A 21,101-nucleotide genomic window follows, 5' to 3' on the forward strand; every position below is an offset into this window, starting at 1 on the left:
CATATATATGCTGTCTACAAGAGACACACTTCAGACATAGGGACACATACAGACTAAAAGTGAAGAGATGGGAAAAGATATTCCATGCAAATGGAAATCAAAAGAAAGCTGAAGTAGCAATTCTCATATCAGACAAAATAGACTTTAAAATAAAGACTATTACAAGAGACAAATTAGGACACTACATAATGATCAAGGGATCAATCCAAGAAGATATAACAATTGTAAATATGTATGCACCCAACATAGGAGCACCTCAATATATAAGGCAAATGCTAATAACCATAAAAAGGGAAATCGACAGTAACACAATCATAGTAGGGGACTTTAACACCCCACTTTCACCAATGGACAGATCATCCAAAATGAAAATAAATAAGGAAACACAAGCTTTAAATGACATATTAGACAAGATGGACTTAATGGATATTTAAAAGACATTCCACCCAAAAATGAAAGAATACACATTCTTCTCAAGTCTAATGGAATATTCTTCAGGATACATCATATCTTGGGTCACAAATCAAGTCTTGGTAACTTTAAGAAAATTGAAATCATGTCAAGTACCTTTCCTGACCACAACGCTATAAGACTAGATATCAATTACAGGAAAAGATCTGTAAAAAATACAAACACATGGAGGCTAAACAATATGCCACTAAATAACCAAGAGATCACTGAAGAAATCAAAGAGGAAATCAAAAAATACCTTGAAAAATATGACAAAGTAAACACAATGACCCAAAACCAATGGGGTGCAGCAAAAGCAGTTCTAAGAGGAAAGTTTATAGCAATACAATCCTACCTCAAGAAACAAAAATCTCAAATAAATAACCTAACCTCACACCTAAAGCAATTAGAGAAAGAAGAACAAAAAAACCCCAAAGTTCACAGAAGGAAAGAAATCATAAAGATCAGATCAGAAATAAATGAAAAAGAAATGAAGGAAACCATAGCAAAAATCAATAAAACTAACAGCTGTTTCTTTGAGAAGATAAACAAATTGATAAACCATGAGCCGGACTCATCAAGAAAAAAAGGGAGAAGATGCAAATCAACAGAGTTAGAAATGAAAAAGAAGCAGTAACAACTGACACTGCTGAAATATGAAGGATCTTGAGAGATCACTACAAGTAACTATATGCCAATAAAATGGACAACCTGGAAGAGATGGACAAATTCTTAGAAAAGCACAACCTTCTAAGACTGAAACAGGAAGATATAGAAAACATAAACAGACCAATCACAAGCACTGCAATTGAAACTGTGTTGAAAAATCTTCCAGCAAACAAAAGCTCAGGACCAGATGGCTTCACAGGAGAATTCTATTAAACATTCAGAGAACAGCTAACACCTATCCTTCTCAAACTCTTCCAAAGTATAGCAGAGGAAGGAACACTCCCAAACTCATTCTATAAGGCCACCATCACCCTGATAACAAAACCAGACAAAGATGTTACAAAAGATGAAAACTACAGGCCAATATCACTGATGAACAGATGCAAAAATCCTCAACAAATGTTAGCAAACAGAATCCAACAGCACATTAAAAGGATCATACACTATGATCAAGTGGGGTTTATCCCAGGAATGCAAGGATTCTTCAATATACGCAAATCAATCAATGTGATACACCATGTTAACAAACTGAAGGAGAAAAACCATATGATCATCTCATTAGATGCAGCAAAAGCTTCTGACAAAATTCAACACCCATTTATGATTAAAAAAACCTCCAGAAAGTAGGCATAGAGGGAACCTACCTCAGCATAATAAAGGCCATATATGTCAAACCCACAGCCAACATCGTTCTCAATGTTGAATAACTGAAACCATTTCCTCTAAGATCAGGAACAAGACAAGGTTGCCCACTCTCACCACTATTATTCAACATAGTTTTGGAAGTTTTAGCTGCGGCAATCACAGAAGAAAAAGAAATAAAAGGAATGCAAATCAGAAAAGAAGAAGTAAACCTGTCACTGTTTGCAGATGACATGATACCATACATAGAGATCCTAAAGATGCTACCAGAAAACTACTAGAGCTAATCAATGAATCTGGTAAAGTACCAGGATACAAAATTAATGTACAGAAATCTCTTGCATTCCTATACACTAATGATGAAAAATCTGAAGGAGAAATTAAGGAAACACTCCTCTCCCATTTACCATTGCAACAAAAAGAATAAAATACCTAGGAATAAACCTACCTAAGGAGACAAAAGGCCTGTATGCTGAAAACTGTAAGACACCGATGAAAGAAATTAAAGGTGATACAAACAGATGGAGAGATACACCATGTTCTTGGATTGGAAGAATCAATACTGTGAAAATGACTATACTCCCCAAAGCAATCTACAGATTCAGTGCAATCCCTATCAAAATACCAATGGCATTTTTCACAGAACTAGAACAAAAAACTTCACAATTTGTATGGCAACACAAAAGATCTCGAAGAGGCAAAGCAATTTTGAGAAAGAAAAACTGCACTGGAGGAATCAGGCTTCCTGACTTCAGACTATACTACAAAGCTACAGTAATCAAGATAGTATGGTTCTAGCACAAAAACAGAAATATAGATAAATGGAACAGGATGGAAAGCCCAGAGATAAACCCATGCACATATGGTTACCTTATCTTGAGATAAGGAGGCAAGAATATACAATGGAGAAAAGACAGCCTCTTCAATAAGTGGTACTGGGAAAACTGGACAGCTACATGTAAAAGAATGAAATTAGAACACTCCCTAACACCATACACAAATACAATCTCAAAATGGATTAAAGACCTAAATGTACGGCCAGACACTATCAAACTCTTAGAGGAAACATGGGCAGAACACTCTGTGACATAAATCACAGCAAGATCCTTTTTGACCCACCTCCTAGAGAAATGGAAATAAAAAGAAAAATAAACAAATGAGACCTAATGAAACTTAAAAGTTTTTGCACAGTAAAGGAAACCATAAAGAAGATGAAAAGAAAACCCTCAGAATGGGAGAAAATATTTGCAAATGAAGCAATTGACAAAGGATTAATCTCCAAAATTTACAAGCAGCTCATGCAGCCTAATATCAAATAAACAACCCAGTCCAAAAATGGGCAGAAGACCTAAATAGATATTTCTCCAAAGAAGATATACAGATTGCCAACAAACACATGAAAGGATGCTCAACATCACTAATCATTAAAGAAATGCAAATCAAAACTGCAATGAGGTATCACCTCACACCGGTCAGAATGGCCATTATCAAAAAATCTATAAACAGTAAACGCTGGAGAAGGTGTGGAGAAAAGGGAACCCTCTTGCACTGTTGGTGGGAATGTGAATTGATACAACCACTATGGAGAACAGCATGGAGGTTCCTTAAAAAACTAAAAATACAACTACCATACGACCCAGCAATCCCACTACTGGGTACATACCCTGAGACAACCATAATTCAAAAGAGTCATATACCACTATGTTCATTGCACCACTATTTACAATAGCCAGGACATGGAAGCAACCTAAGTGTCCATCGACAGATGAATGGATAAAGAAGATGTGGTACATATATACAATGGAATGTTACTCAGCCATAAAAAGAAACAAAATTCAGTTATTTGTAGTGAGGCGGATGGACCTCGATTCTGTCATGCAGAGTGAGGTAAGTCAGAAAGAGAAAAACAAATACTGTATGCTAACACATATGTATGGAATCTAAAAAAAAAAAATGGTTCTGACAAATCTAGGGGAAGGACAAGAACAAAGACACAGATATAGAGAATGGACTCGAGGACATGGGGAGGGGGAAGGGTAAGCTGGGATGAAGTGAGAGAGGAACACTGACATATATACACTATCAAATGTAAAATAGATACCTAGTGGGAAGTAGCTGCATCGCACAGGGAGATCAGCTTGGTGCTTTGTGACCACCTAGAGGGGTGGGATAGGGAGAGTAGGAGGGAGACTTAAGAGGGAGGGGATATGGGGATATATGTATACGTATAGCTGATTCACTTTGTTATACAGCAGAAACTAACACAGCATTGTAAAGCAATTATACTCCAATAAAGATGTTAAAAAAAAAAGTACAGTCGTTTGATCTGACCCATTTTTGTTTTGTTTGGAGTCTAAAAATTATTACTAACCATTCTTTTTTCTTATATGTGTCTACCAAGACCAAAATCTTTGCATTGGTCTTTTAGAGAACTTTCGTTTGCAGTAAAACTCTAATAAAATACTGACACATGCTTATAACTTAATTGTCTGAAAAGACTATTTTTTTCCTTTATTAGACCACTATATCTGAATTTGTGAAGACGGACATGCAGAGGTAAGCATGATGCTTCTTGGTCCACAATTCAAGCAAATACTCAGTCCCAGGATAATTAAATTGCTTATATTTACAATTTTGATGTGTCTAAAATCTGCCTGTAGACATAGCCAGAATCTCTGACTTTTCCAAATATTGGGTGCTGGAGTGGCCGGGTGTTTTTGACAGTTGACTAATGGAATGTTGAGTCAGGGATACATTTAGTTTGGGCTTAGTGAGATATGTTTATGTGATTTGCAGGCACTTCCAAGTGTTGTTCAGTTATTGCTAATTATCCTAATGTAGCAATGGATTCTGAGGAAACTCCTCCAGTTGCTAACTCTTTCAGGTGCCAGGCCAGGGGATATATGATGAGATGCACATGTTCTATGGTATCCAGCTCTGATAACGAAAGAGAAATAAGGTCTGAAATATATGGAGCCAGAAACTACTTTATGGAAATTATTTCACAAACTTCAAGTCATATATGAAACACACTAGAGATTTCCCCAAACTTCCAACAATATTAAAAAGGCACATGGCTTTATCAATAATAAATTATGAAGCAGAAGTAAGATAAATTATGAAGCAGAAGTAAGATTCAAAACTGCCAATAATAAAAAAAAATTCAATTAACTGTGCTAGAGGAAGAGGAAAGACTGAATTAGTTCTCTATTCTTTCTATGAAATATTTTTTTAAACATCATATGCAGAGATAATAAAAAATACCGATAAAAATGTAAGACAAAAAGCACTACAGAGATGTGTCAGGCATCTAGTTATTAAAATACTGTTATTTTTCTGGATTTTTATTTCATGTAGTATTTTAAGCTTTCTAAAGTTTGTAAAATTTTGATTGTTCCATTTACTTTCGTATCTCTTTTTATATTCATAATTTTGTATCCTTTTCTTAAAGAGAGATTCCAAAATTGTGTATTTCCTTCCAATGAATAGCTATCATGCATCAGACACATATGTGCCAGACATCCTACTAAATGTTTTTTACATATTTACTCATAAAATCCTCACAACAGCTCCATGTGCAAGAAATGATTATACTGTACTGGTTTAAACTTTAAAGTATTCATTCAAAGAGGGGATTTACAACAACCGTAGGTGTTTTTTGATAAGGATTCTCTTTTTCAATGTTTGAACTTAATTGTTATTGAGCAATGATAAAAACTAACTTTCTTAAGTTAATATGATTATATTGTTTATAAAGAAAAGAAAAAATGCTTGGCCACGTGATTTTTATACTTTAATACTACATCAATTAAAAATGTATTACGGAAAAGGTATTTCACCCCTTTTGATCAGCCAATCGTTAAAAAGTTCTTCAACCTTGTATAAAATGCATTCATACTCCTTGAAAGTCTTTTTCTGTAAAAGAAGGATATTGGAATTTTAATGTAGATTACAATAAATGTTTTTTTTTTTTTTGCGGTACGCGGGCCTCTCACTGTTGCGGCCTCTCCCATTGCGGAGCACAGGCTCCGGACACGCAGGCTCAGCGGCCATGGCTCACGGGCCCAGCCGCTCCGCGGCATGTGGGATCTTCCCGGACCGGGGCACGAACCCGTGTCCCCTGCATCGGCAGGCGGACTCTCAACCACTGCGCCACCAGGGAAGCCCTACAATAAATGTTTTGATTGCAAATGCCATTAAAAATCAAATAAGGATTCTCTCCTGATAAAACACAAAAATGTCTTCTCTTTTCTGTAGCTAAGAGCTTCTAGAACTGTCAGCTTAGTTAAACTTAATGTGTTTTCATTGTCCTCTACAAAATGTTTATGTTGTTTATAGTCCTCTAAATGGATGAGAAAACCACTTATTGTTATTTTCTGCCCATGAACTTGATGCCAAAATCCCCTTCAGGTCATGAATGCGTTTGATTTTTCTTCTGTCCCTGCTTTTGAGCCAAGGAATCAATCTAGATTCTTCTTCAGAGTGTACAGACCTAGCCTAGGCATCTCCTTCTCTCCTCACTCTGACCCTCTCCAAGTCATGGCTCAGTGCTGAGAGCACTCAGCAAATAAACTCTGTTGCTACAAAGTTATTACTTAGTTATTCTAACTTTTCAAACCAGAAAAAAAAAATTAGAAATAACAAGATTATCTAATTACCCACCTTGATTTTTTTTTTTAGAAAGGGTTAATAAATCACTTGGATCTTTTCCTAAAGGTGGCAAAATAAGTTATAATATTATCAATCTTCTAGTTTTGCCATTTTATTATATTTAAGCATAGTTGTAACTTCATTTGATTAAGTTCATATCAAAATAGATTACATAGTTGATAAACTGGGCAATAGCCATCTAATGAGGTTAGACTCTGTAATGAAACCAGGGTTCTAAAAGATGCAAACTTGTATAACAGAATACTCCATCATGCAGGAATGAATCAGTTGTGTGGTACTTCCACACAATGGAATATCATGTACTTGTTAAAGAGAGCAATATCATTTCCCAGCAGTCAGCTACTGCAGGGTTGGAAAATTGTTTTAGGTGCCAGCAATAAGAGGCTTTCCTTCCGAACTCGTCTATCAGCAGGAGTCTAGAGGGAGCCCAGAACTCTCCATCTTGGCAAGATGCCCCCATCCCCATATCCTACACACACACCTTTCCCTCTGTCATCACTCACAAGTGGGTCCCTCAGGACTAACTCATTCTGCCCCTTAACTGTGTACATATCAGTTACTTCAAGAAGACCAGAATTTCCAGATCATTCTTTACTCAGATTTTAATCCTCTAGTTCTAGGGAAATGGAAGTTGTCTTTGTGATCCTCTCCCACTCCTTCCCAACTATTTGAGATGCTTTCAACTAGGCCCTCTTATTCAAAGTCATTAATAGCAAAGGCTTTAATGTTCCCTCACCTCCTTGCTTAACTGAAATCTGGGACACTCCTGAAACCTCACTTTCTATGTGGCAATCTCAGGTGATGGCTATTTGTGTCGAAGATGAGGTAGTAAATTTCTTGTCTTCATTGCTGCTTCATGGCTTTTTCTCTCCCTTCCTAAAGAGTCACAGATTTGAGTCTCATATTATCAATCCGTACTTCCTACTGTCTTTCTTTGTGGAAGTCATTTACCACTCCTTTGGAACACTTCCTCAAATTCTCTAAAGGTTTTTCAACTCTTGGCTAAGGGTAACTCTTATCAACATGACTCCCAAAATAAACTTTTGAAATTACAACATACAGAGATAATATTTCTAGTATCTAGGCTTCTCAGTTCTTTGATGTTTATCTTCAGAGCTGTTTTCTCCTACTCTACCTTATGCCTGGTCCTCCCACGGCATGATTTTGATCAATGACTCCAAACCCTCCATAATCTCCAATTATCACCTCCATTCTTGTAGCTCACTCCCTATAAACTCCAATTCCAGTAATCCCTTGGCCCAGATGTTTTCAATCCATTAACTTTTGACCAGATTTTCAATCCATTCTCTTCAGCACATTTTCACTGTCCTTTCCTACCCTTGTGCCCTCACTTTCTTCTCTATTTATCCTATTGATCAATCACTATACTGACTTACTTGCATATACCCTCAACTCTCTAGCTCTTTGAGGCTTCGGTTAATGAAATCACATTATTGTCACTGATGGATCTGAAAACAAAACCGGAATGTAGCTTGGGACCATGCCTCAGGTAAAACCGCAACATTGTTCTGGATCCAAAATGGTGTTATAGGATTTGTAAAATAATATACCATTTTGGATCCAGACCAATATTTCAGTTTTCTCTGAGGCATGGTGCCAAGCTACATTCTGGTTCTGTTTTCAGATCCATCAGAGACAATAATGTGACTTCATGTTCTGGAAACTCCACTGGTGAGCGGTTCCACCATTTCAGGCAAAGAGGCAGTAGTTCTTCTTCCACTATGTATTGTGAGGTTTAATTAATGGGTGTAAAGCAATTGGAGAGTTCCAGATGAAAGCCTCCATAGAAGGTAAGTACAACAAAAATTATGTAACCATTGCATAATGTGTCATCTCAGCTGGCTCGGCTGATGAAGTTGTCAGGTGATCAGTTATTGTTGAGTTCCTCTGGAGAAACAAGGTCCAAAATGGGATTGGTCTTACCCAGAACATGGTATCATGGTATATACCTGGAAATGTATCTCGGCAAGACTTGTTTGTTTGGCAAGAAATTACTTTTTAACTCCAACTCAGGTGCTTCCATAAAGGTGTCTGATGACAACTAAGTGAGCTAAGTAATAAGTGAGGCATTAAATTTATGCATAGTTTGCATTTTATAACTTTACTTCCAGATGTGCTCATGACAGGAAAGGTAAATAAGGTGTATCTCTAGGGTCAGCTCTAATCAATTGGTTAAGGCTGTCAGGAGGGCAGTAATGAAAAGGATTCTGAGGCCACACCTAGGGTCTTCAGAAAAGAGGGTCACTGGAGATGAACGTTGACTCTTGTGGCAGTGAAAGCAGAGTTGTAGCAAAAGTGCTTTGTAACTTCCTTGCCTGGTATAGGCCATAATTACTATGCTTAAGTAGAAAGTGGTAATGATATTCACACGCATATCTAGGAAAATCCCTCAGGGTATGGCACACCCAATCCTGCTAAGTCATGTTCATTTCTCTAAGCACAGACATAAAATATTTATTCAGTTGGATTTTTTCCTAGTAACTAGCTAATCTGAAAATAACCAATTGATTTTTATTAAGCCATTGTTCAGTAAACAGTTATTTGATTAGACTGAACTTGCTTTTCTTCATACTAGTGCAGATACAGCTTAAATATCTTTTGAGTGAATATTTGCTAGGGTTTGGCTTAATTTCTAATCAAACTCTGAAGGGCCTTTGGGCTTCAGAAAGTTTGAAACTATAGAATTACCTTGTTCTTTCTTGGGGCCAATTAACTGGGCAGATTCTTTGCATTCAATTTGAGGCTGCTGAACCTTAGCTAAAGTTTCATTTTCTCTCTCAGCAGTTGGAAACCTATCTCCTTGCACAACAGAAACTAAGCATGAACCTCAGGCGTACTGAGCTGAACAGACCTTGGCGCCAGTCCCCAAATATTGATGTGCAGAATCTCCCAGAAAGTGCAGTTTCACTCTTCTCCCTTTCATAAGTGGTGAAAGGAAGTGAAGGAAGTATGCCAGGTTGTTATTCAACTCTAGTATTTAATCAAGCATTACTCAGGCTCTTCTGAAACTCTCCGGCTTCTAAATTGAGAGGAAAAGCAAAGAGAACACAGGATGGAAACTACTTAATCGAGCAGGCTCCCAGGATTACTCAGGATCACGTGGCCATTCTCAGCCAGACTCCAGTTACTCCCCAAACTTCCGAAAGTCCTGGTGATGATTTCTAACTTAATATTTCACAGCTTTCTCAAGGATCCGATGCACATTAATCCACTTGGTGTTCAGTGTGACTTTCTATAAATCCAGTTTCAGTGCACTGCAGACACCACTTTCTCCATTCAGGTATTAAGTACACAAATAGGGCATCCCCACCACGGGAAAGAAAGATTTGTTTATGTGTTAGGTGGACAGTATGTGGCTGGCACATGAGCAACAGGTGCAGGGCTGACTCATTTTGGTTTCCTCACCTGCGAAGGGGGAACCCAGCATGTGTCAGAAATTCCTGATAGAGTAAGGACCATTACCAAAGTCTTTGCCCTTCTTTTTTTTCTTTTTTTCATTTAAGGCAAGAAATGTATGTCCTTTGTTTGCCAACACTTAAGAGAACTAGCCTGTCCCGAAAGTCAAAGCACCCAACCTATGAAAGCTGGAGGGTTGGGCTTTTTTTTTTCTTTTTTTTTTTAAAGGCCTGAATGAGGTGATAGCTTCATGCTGACAGCTGAGAAGCAGGTCAGTCAGGTTCTTGGGTGCTCTATTACACAAGCAAGATACGACCAGCCCCACCTAATTTTGTTTCTCTGGCACCCTCCTGCTCAGTGGGACATCAGTACACCTAACCCATCTGCTTTCTCTAATGCAAGACAGACTCATTCCAACCAGAACAGCTGTGATACTCCAGTTCTTGTCTGTAAACACCTCCTAGACCTGAAGGTAAGTGTGTGCTGGATTACATAGGATCCCTAGTCCCTCGTCCCTCGCTCTCTCTCGCTCTCTCTCTTACTTATTTACCAAATAGAATCAAAGCAAGTTGAACTTTTGGCAGAACAGCCTGGCAAGTACCTACAGAGACCATTGTAAAGACAGGTAGTTGTTTCATTAAGTAATTACCTTCCAAATGAGCATTTGTGCTAAGTGAGTTAACTTTAAGAATTATTGCCAAATTTGCTAGATGATGAAACCAGCTGAAGAGTTAAATAAAAACCTTGCTTAAAACGTAAGTGACTACAAGAGACTGTTTTCTTAAGTCAGATCTTAGTAAGTTTCAAAATGTTTAAAGTGGAAGTGGCTACGTGAATATAAATGAATATTTAGATTTAAAGTATGCATTTGGTTCAAAGGTTCTTGCTAAAGTATTAGAATACGGTAGCTTTTGAAAAACAATCTGCTAATGCAATGAATTATTAACCTTCTATATATCTTTCCCAAAGATTTTCTTAATTAAAAATTGGCAAAGTGATGTCTATGTATTATTTTACTTAGCATGGTATGTGTACATGTATAGCTCTCAACGGAAATCTAAAAGGCTAAGCCAGTGGCTGCAAAAGACATCCCATGGATCAAAGATGTGGATTAAGTTTCTTAAATTTATTTTGTTTGTTCTGTGTAAGGCTTCTCTTATTAAAGGGATGCTGATTTACTGTTTAACACTTTCTAATCAATCCATAGAGGCTGCTTCTACAGATAGTGAAACACGAGAGAAGGCTGGAAACCCCATGTTTGGAAATTTGGGTCCAGAATATTTCTTTTGGAGACACAATCTGTCTAAGCTTAACACTCTTCCACCTAATTATTTCAGTATTGAAGTTTATGACTGAGAATGCCCAAGTTAGCAGGGACTATGACATTCTATTTTCCTGGGCTTATGCATTCCTCAGTCTTTTAATTAAAATGATCACAAACTTTTGAAATTTATTATTTCCTGAAAGAAAGTCACGTTTTTCCTTTTATTTGTTTCTTTCTTTTAAACTCAAAGTGAAATGATGTGGGTCCTCAGGTATAATCCTACCTTCTGACTAGTTAAATCTTCACACCCTTTCAAAACCCTCTATAAAAGAGGCATTTTGAGAAGCATGATTCCTTATGTCTTCATTTACTGTGGTTCTTTCATCTGGGGACAGCAAAATACTGTCCAAGATTGGAAAGTCCACTCAGTGTAACACTCAAGTTCTACCTGGGATATTGGCTACACGTCAGACTGAGTTTCCTATGACAAAGACAAACAAAACTCATCTATCTTAATTTTTAGCCAGAAACCTATAAGAAGAATGATCACAGGCAACTGAGAGAGAAGTAGTACAGAATATACTCTTTAGTTATTTCACTACAGAAACATGTTTTTATATTATCCCCTCAGTGCAGCTAAAGTAATGTTTTTATTTAAAATTTCTGATTTTGATTTAGTTTAGAATGACTAGCATTTCTCTTCCCTTGCATGGGTTGATTACCTCATAGAAACCAGGGCACCTCCATATTTTTAAAGCTTGGTATAAAATGGGTATGACTCGGTTACAACAGGAGGGCTGGGCAGAATAATAACTTTACGAACTTAAGGAGGAACAATTTTATGCACAGTAAGTGTGGATTTTCTTTCCTTAATTGCCACAGGTTTCTGGGGTTTTTTTGTTTTTTTTCCCCCTCTCACCACCTCCTGAAGCCCTCTATACAAAAGTAGTAATGTGAAACCACTTTTTAGTGCCAACACCAAAGACAGGGGAGAAAATAGTTTTCATTTTCTTTGTATAGACGAATTATTTTTTTAAAAAAACCAGTGAAACTCACACTCTCTGAAAGTATATTTTTAAAGTTTCTGAACATTAGAAACAATAAAAACATTTCAATATATACAGAAAGATTTAGAATCTTTGTTTCAGGTATCACAAATTGGATGGAAATCCTCCTCTCTCTTTCTGTTCCCTTTATAATAATTCTCATCTTAGAAGTTTTTCAAGTTTGTAATGAGTTTATCTCTGTTCCTAGGTTACATCCTGAAAAGTCCTCTTAGGAATTTCCACCTAGGGGCAAAGAACAGAAGAAATGATGCTGCCTGGTCCTCCTGGTTTTCTCTCTCTCTCTAATTTCACTTTCTTTCATCCCCACATTCTCTCTGTCTCTACTGTGCACCTGGTTGACTGATGAATCTTGGGAACACAGAAGCATGCCATCCATCATCCAGCATAGCTTTACACACAAATATACCACACAGTTTACATATCTCAACTCTAGAGATGGAAAGAGGCTGCAAGAAAAGGGTAAAGGTAAAGAATACAGAGTACTTTTATTGTCCTCTGGAGCTTCTGTACCACTTCCATTAACCTTCCCTGCTTATAATGTGCTTGGTTCAATTCAGAATGGGGTCCAACTTAACCAAAATTGCCTAGTTCTTGCCCCAGCAAAAATCCAGGGCTGGGGTTCTGAATAGCTGATGGCTTCAATTCCTGGCTGCTTCTGTCCCTTTAAGATGAATGGACCTGAGTAAGAGGTGTAACCTGGCTCTCTTAGAAGCCAGAGAGCAGAAGCAAAGTTGTCCCCAGCTGCCAAGCTAGGACAGCAGGAACGAATCAATATTCACAAAAGCCTTTCCCACAACTGTATTAATTTTGGAATAAATGTCAAAGAGCCTTCACAACATACTGTCTTATCCCACTCTTCCCTTTCTCTCTTTTCCCTGGACATGAATTACAGGCAGTAACAGAATGCTTGGCTCATTGCGGGTGTTGAAACCTTAGGTTTTCAAGTTACAATCAAAAGCTGGGTAAAGGGTAGCAAGATCCCCTTGGTGGTTCCATGTTACAAGCAAAGTGAAACAGGAACAACAAAACTCACTTTGTTGACTCTTGGTATGTGGATTCTCATTACTGGAAAGGACCAAAAGCTCTATGCCACGTTCCTCATGTGACATTATGAGAAAATTAGATGAAAAGCTAAGGGTTGTTTTTTGCTCCCCTCTGGTAACCACTTCTTTAGGAAGAGAAAATAACCAGAAAGCCTAGGTTTAGGGAAAGCAATCAAACTGCCTAACAATAAGACAGGTGGCCAAGTGCAATGCATAAACAAATCAGATCACTGGCAGTAGACAATGAAAAAGGTTATAACGTTTGCTATGAAACTGACAGAGTTCACAGGAAAGAGCTGTTTCTGAAAAGGTCCATGTACGAATTTTTAAACTAAATTGAATTGTATTTTAAATGTGCTAGGTGAAGCAACAGTTTAGTGAAATATTGGTGAACTTCAGGTCCTGGGGATAATCATTCCTGTGTTGTTAATGTTAATCTGTAAATTACATGGTAAAAGTGTTTATCTAGAAACCATGGAGACAATTGTTGGGATTTTCTTAAATTAGGATAAAAGTGTACTTAGTATGTTTAAGAGGCACTTAAGGGAGAAGTCACTATTTTTCTAGTGTTTAAAAATGTGGGATTATCACCTGCTCTGGTTAAAATAAAATTTGGAGGATTTCATTATTCTTTATTATTCTGTGCTAAGAAAACATTTGTGGGAAGAGTTCTAAAAACCAGCTGATTACCAAATTCTATATTCCTTTGTAACTTTTGTTACATAGATGAGTGATTACTAGTTTTCAATGCCAAGGTCTGAATCCTAACCCTATCTTTCAGCCACTAGCTATGTGTCCTTGAATACATTATTTACATTTTTATGTCCCATTTAATTATCTGTAAAATAGGATTAATAATCCCTTCCTTATTGTTTGATTGTTTTTGTTAAGAATTAAATGAGAAAACATGCAAAGCATCTGATGTAATAGATGCATACTAGTAATATGTTTTCCAATTATGTTAACAATTTTTAGGATCTAAATGAATTTTCTTGATTATCACAGAAAAGTGAATGAAATATAAATAAACAGAATTGTCACAAATACAAATACCTATATAATCCCTACCAAGTGAAGAAACAGATTATTAGGAGCACACAGAAGTCCCTTTCATGCCCACCCAATCAATACTGTCTCCTTCCTTCCCACAAGTAACCACTTTCCTGACTTTTAACATTCTAGTTTTTGAACTTTATAAACATGCAATCATAGAGTACAACGGGCATTTTAAGCTCTGCATGATATTTGTGATAATCACTCATGTTACTGTATGTAACTCATCTGTGAATCTCGTTTATTTTTCATGTGCAAATATTAAACAGTTTATTATCCAACCTGTTACTGGTGGATGTTTAGGTTGGAGACACATAAATAATGCCCTTATGAATGTTCTTGTATGTCTGCCTGCTTGCTTTTTAAGTAGAACTTTCTTAAGTGATAAGCACAGGGCATGGAAAATGACTGTATCTTTTAAACCTTAGAAATCCACAGGTATAGACTGCTTGCTAAAAGTCTTTGGAGAAAAAATATTATATCAGGATGTATTATAGATAAGTCTAAGTTGTACCACTGTGTAAGTAATCATTAAGCAAGGAGAGGGGTACTTAAAACCACACCATAATCAGAGGGAGTAATTTAGAGGCTCCTCAGACACTAGTGAAAAATCATCAAGGTTGAAAATATTTGTAAAAATTTCTGGAGGAGCTTTTAAGAAATGGCAATTAATGTTAGACATAAATAATAGCAGTTGCACCTCCTTCCTTTTCTTATCTCAGTCATCCTGGAGGCTTTTAGTGAAAAATAAGCTCTAAGGTCCAATTCAAAGAACATAAAATCAGTTCTCAGACTTTATTGTTTGAAGAGGAATAGTCTAACTTTTTTTTTTTACCTTTTTCAATTAAAAACAATTTAAATTTTAGCACCTAATTAGGCTGGAGTCAGTAGACTTGGCTTTCAGTGCTGCTTCTTTTAGCTTCCATTACTGGTCACTCTGAACCTTGGTTTCTTCATCTGCAAAATGGGGATAACGTGAGCTACTCTTTTTGTCTCAATGGATCGTTGTGAGGCTCAAATGAGATGATATTATAAACTGTAAGACATTTTTAGAAATATTATTATATTTTAATAAGAAGAAATGGAAGTTAACATTCACTAACTGCTTACTTTAGGCCAGATATTGTTGAGAGTACTTCTACATAAATCATTTCATTTAGTCTGCAGAACACTGTGAAGTCAGTATGATTATGATATTGATAAAGCAACTGCTTAATGTGATGATTATTTTTCACATGTTTTTCATGATAGAAACCAGAATTACAATATAAATATAATTTCAAAACCTTTCCCCCATATCCTCCTATCTATGAATTGTGGTGCTTCCACACTTAAGAGGCAGAATGATGTGCCCAGATTGGAGGTCAGAACCATGGTTTCAAACTTCAACTCTGCCACAATCTAGTTAGGTACTTTTTTTCCACACACACTCACAACCAGTTTCTTCATTTATACAAGGGAATGCAATGAAAAAATCCCCAATTCTAAAAGTATTTCTGACTTTCTGTTATTTGGGATTAATAGGAAAAAGGGTAACATGAAGTAAACATGCTGTGAAAAAAGGGATGTTAACCTCAAATTCAAGTAACTCAAATTAGGAACTAATAAAATGTTTTCAAGTGAAGTTCCTGACTGACTCACTTTAAAGTGGTATGTTTACTGTATAATCAATAACATCATTTTCATAATAAATACTCCAAATTACATCTTTATAAAGAATATGTTTTCTTAAATAGGTTGAAGAAAGCAGCCCTATATTACATTATTTTTAAAAAATTACTTAGTAGTCCATATATTGTACAATACGTGTGTGTGTGTGTGTGTGTGTGTGTGTGTGTATTTCAACTTGTGCCAAGCTAAATGGTCTTTGAAATAATGAAATAGTAGTGTCTGGCTTGACAAAGATTTTGCATGGCATTCCCTAGAGGAAGAAAGAAAGAAATACTATATAGAAAATAGAACTCAGTAACTCTAGTTTTAATAAAATCCAAAGGAAACAAACTTTTGGAATAGAGTATGGTACTATCATGTCAGCATTATGTCTCTGGATTTTTTTTATCACTTTAAAAATGTAGATCCATTTAAAAAAACCTCAATACTTCATTTAATAATTCAAATGGTCATTATTTTCTTTCAGATTCTCATTATTAACACCAATACCAAAGAAGATTACAATGTTGACTTCAGTCAAAATTCTGTCGGTTTCAATTTTGTTTAGTTTACTACTATTTGGAAGTCATGGAGAAGAAGGTCGAGAAATAAACACAACACAAAACATTGCAGACTTAAAAACAAGGGAAAATCAATCTATTCCTTTGGAAAGTGAAGCAAATTCAACCTCAGATAAAGAAAATAGAGAAACCTCCCATCCCAAGGCAACTAATTTCTCTTTTGGGGATCCATCAAATAAAACCCATGGAACAGATTTCTACCATAATTTGTCAACAGACAACTCTTCCAGTCTCAAACTCATGCCCACACTTTCCCCAAGTCCTCCTTTGAGCCACAGCTTTGTTTCTAAATTGCCTTGGAACTCATCCGTAGCAGATGAAAATCCTCTGCCAGTCTCAGCACCTCCCAATACTACAGCTATTGTATCTCCTGAAAACTTCACTCGGTCTTCGATCAATGATACCATGAAAGCTCCTGACAACAGTTCCATTACAGTTAGCAACCTCCCTTCAGGATCAAACACCATATCTGTGACCCCCATGATAAAGGAAACAGATGGATGGCCTACCATGACAGGAGATAGCTTGGCGGGGTTTACTGCCTATCAAGAAACAACTTTATATCCCACCTTGAAATTCACCAATAATTCAAAAATCTTTCCAGATACATCAGACCCCCAAGAAGGTAAATATAAATGGATTTAATTTTCCTTTTGTGTGAAACTGAATCTCCAAATAAGTCATTACACCTAAGAAATGCACCACACTAGAAAAAAAGGACACTGCAATAGCACAGGTGGTTCTTATTTTGGGGGGAGAAACCATGATATTCATAGTGAATAGTGAAGGGATTTTAGGGCTTAAGTCAGCAAATACTAGTCATTACTGTATGGGAATGTGAGAATGTGATGAGACTGGGACAAAATGAGAAGTAGGTTAGATTGAAAAGAAACAGAAACTGAGGTAGTGGTACAGTTTTGAGATACTGGGTAACAATTTTTACTGCATTTCAGAAAGACTACCTGAAATTTCACAGGCTTTTAGGAATATAATACAACTGAAGTTTAAAAATATATGTATTTTTAAATATATATATTTTAAAAATATATTAAAAATATATGTACTTAAAAAATTTAAACTCAACAGAAGAATACCCTCAATTTTTAGTCCAGTACCTACTGAACACCATAAAAATGGAATTCAGCTTTGAGTAGCACAAGAAAATTGTGTTATGGGGACATTTCTGTTTCATTTAGAGATTAGTCAAGCTTTAAAACATAAAGTGGAAAAGATCTCTAATGTTTAATGAAAATTCATTCTATTTTATTTTCTCAGGTCTAACCATGTTTTTGTTTTCTGAATTAAAAAAAAAATAACTCCTCTTTTCCCCCCATGAACTCACTGATTTCCAATACAACTTATCTACAGATTATATTAGTGATATAAACACCAAATCATATAAACAAATTCCTATTTGAGAGTTGTTGTTAGTGTACAGGAAAAGTTTTAAATTCTGAAATCTAGGATTATTATAGTACTGCAACCAGTATATTGTATGTACATATATTTTCATAATTTTAAGACATCTTTCCATTCATACATACTCTGATATTCCATCAGAAAGATTTTTTTTAAACTATTCTGTTTTGTCTTTCTAAACTTAATATACATATTGAGAATACTGAGTACTTAATCCTACCATTGCTCATTAATCAAAAAACACTTAGTTAACTTTGCTTCACTTTTATCTTGGTAAAAAATGTGCTGCTGTTGACCTTCCAACATGTTTTTTGTGTATAAATGGAATCTGATATAGAATTAGAGACCCTATAAGACCTCTTGCCTACCTAATTAATAAGCTTCCCAACAAATTTTTTTTAAACTTGAAAATAAAATGCACTAAGTATAAATCCAGGAAGCATTCAGTGATTTATTGATGATTTAGTCTTCAAATAATGTGCTTGATAAAGGGGATGATAGAATGAAATTTTGGACTCCTTTAACTCAGACCTACACATCTGTTCGCAATGTGCAAGGCACTGCAAACATCCTGCTTTGTTTGGTCTATTTGTTGTATTTGGAAATACCCTCTATCAGGATATATTTCTTTTTCTTCATAATGCCTTTTCACTTGGGGTTCGTGGATTCAATTCCTATTACCTACTTACTCCCATTAGCTTTTTACTTTTCAATTATTATAGAAACAAACTCAAAGCTTATCTCATTAAAGTTCATCGGAGATTGAGTTGATTAAAAACATAATACAGAATTCAACATAGAAATTAGATCTTAATAGAGAAAACACATGGCATTTCAGTACTATTAGTGTTAATATGTAATGAGATAGTTATAAAACTAAAGCTTAGAAGTATTTCAACATAATTCAAATTTTGAAGTACAGTTTTATCAGGAAGCATATTTTCCAATATATCCCCCAAACTCAGTACTTTATAAAACACACACACACAATGTATATATATTCCTCTGTATATACATATCCATTATCTAATTTTAAAAAATGTGTTAAACATTCTTTGCTTACACAAAGTCCGCATGTATATATTTCTGTTCTTTGAATAACTGTTTTCTATTTCTTATCTGTAAATTATTTTTTCTTTGTCCTCTAGAGAACAGAAATACAGGAGTGGTATTTGGGGCCATTTTAGGTGCTATTCTGGGAGCTTCACTGCTTAGTCTTGTTGGCTACTTGCTGTGTGGAAAAAGGAAAACAGACTCATTTTCCCATCGGCGACTTTATGACGACAGAAATGAACCAGGTAAAAACAACTTTCAAAACTTCACCTGTACACAGTGCTTTTAACTAAGTGAAGTTGCTAACGTTCACTGCATTATCTAGAAGGCATTTAGAGATTCATATGACAGAAACGAACTAAAGATTTATTCTGATCTATTCTCTCTTTCTCAAAGAACATAACCAAAATAACTATGGAACTGTGTGTGAAATTTTAAAACCATTTGGAACTGTTGCTCATCGCATCACAATTGGTTTTAAGTAATAATCCCAGAACCTAAAACATATCATTATAATTGAAAGATAATGGCATGATATTAAGAACAAAATAGCCAGTTTTGTTAGCAAGTAACTGGGGAGCCATTATTCACCATTGTTGGATCTCTTAGTAGCAGTAATTTGAACAACGATTTATTCTAATCTGGAGCTCTTGCAAAGTTTGCACGTATACAATAGCCCTCTATTAATTATCTTAATGAGTCTCTAAAACAGAATTGCTAAAGGGTTGCATATTTGGGTACATAAAGTCAGATAAACCTTAATTCAGAAATTTCCCAATCATGTGATGCAAAAAAACCACCACATCTATGGATGAGAAATGTGTCTGCTAAGAATAAAGCACTGTGTTTGATCTTAATAATGCAGTAGTAATTAGGACAGAAATAAAATCAAATGCTCGATTCAACCCTTTTTTTCTTTAATATTTCAGGACAAAAAAAAATCTGTTTTCTGGTTTACACAAGGGACTCTTGCCACCATAAAAAATAGTTAAATGCCCCTGTTGGGTCTCACTGATAAAGTCTTGTTGATTTTTGAAAAGTTTGGAACATTACTGATATATTGTTAATTTTCAAAATCAAATCCATTAATTGTAAGTTAACTGAATTCTGTTTATGGACTTCTAGCAATCCATAGAAAATAAAAACTATCACTTTTCAAAATTGAAGGATAGGATTTCAATCAACAGGGTTTTCCAAACTTTTTCTTTTTAACTTCAGAATATTTTCTTCAAATGTTATCACATGCAAAAGCTCAGTCTAACAACTTGATATAATCTAAGATATTGTGATCGAGGCATAATGGAATAATTCAATTACACCACCTGTTTGACTCTTTCAGCTTTGAGACACCTTTCCCAAATTCCTAAGGTTCCTGGGGGTCCAATTTGTAAACAGAAGGCTTAAGGAATAGGTGGATATGAGAATACCTAGCTGAATAATTAGATTACTAGTCTAATTAGTAAGTAGTCCCTGCTTTAGTATTCAAATACCTAGTGCCCCAAGTTTTCTTTAAATTCAAGAATATAAAAGAAATAATAGTTAGTTGTTTGTTGAAAATAAAAACAATCTCCAATATTATTAATCAGGATAATAACCTGGATCTCTCAGAAGGAAACATAAGATTTTACAAATTGTTTTCTTTCATCTCCATCTTCAATGGCTCACCCATAATGATATTAAGACCCTTGGTAAAATAATGACACATTTTAAAATTAAAGCTCTTCACTTTTAAAAAATTATTTTTATACCAGAAGTAAAAATTCTGAACATGTTGACAAGGCTCTGAATTCACAAGATTCAAAAGTCAATGAGAGGGCTTCGCTGGTGGCGTAGTGGTTGAGAGTCCACCTGCCGATGCAGGGGACACGGGTTCGTGCCCCGGTCCGGGAAGGTCCCACATGCCGCGGAGCGGCTGGGCCCGTGAGCCATGGCCACTGAGCCTGCGCGTCCGGAGCCTGTGCTCCGCAATGGGAGAGGCCACAACAGTGAGAGGCCCGCGTACCGCAAAAAAAAAAAACAAAAAACAAAAAAAAAAGTCAATGAGACATGTCAATACTTCTTTATATAAAGTATTGCTATATTTCTGTTGTGATCTCTCCCTTAGTTCCTTTATTTTTGGACC

The 21,101-nt window shown here is 35.9% G+C and overlaps 2 protein-coding genes across 7 annotated transcripts in view; one reads left to right on the forward strand and one right to left on the reverse strand.

The window, feature by feature from the left end:
- Positions 1–21,101, reverse strand: part of ANO3 (anoctamin 3) — a 271,028-nt gene that overhangs the window by 48,198 nt on the left and 201,729 nt on the right. The gene's annotated exons all lie outside the window — the stretch shown is intronic.
- The window catches only part of MUC15 (mucin 15, cell surface associated), a 114,477-nt gene continuing 103,506 nt past the window's right edge, over positions 10,131–21,101 (forward strand). For 2 of the 6 annotated variants that reach the window (XM_033409594.2, XM_033409599.2), the window contains exons 1-3: positions 10,147–10,321; positions 16,414–17,132; positions 19,075–19,224. In XM_033409594.2, the coding sequence (XP_033265485.1) occupies positions 16,451–17,132; positions 19,075–19,224 (832 nt within the window). In that variant the 5' untranslated portion in view covers positions 10,147–10,321; positions 16,414–16,450. Of the gene's footprint in view, positions 10,322–16,413; positions 17,133–19,074; positions 19,225–21,101 lie in introns of all 6 variants that reach the window. The other 4 variants (XM_049713494.1, XM_033409603.2, XM_033409612.2 and 1 more) reach the window with 4 other exon arrangements.

Source organism: Orcinus orca, chromosome 8 (genome assembly GCF_937001465.1).
Source record: "Orcinus orca chromosome 8, mOrcOrc1.1, whole genome shotgun sequence".
NCBI classification, from domain to species: domain Eukaryota; kingdom Metazoa; phylum Chordata; class Mammalia; order Artiodactyla; family Delphinidae; genus Orcinus; species Orcinus orca.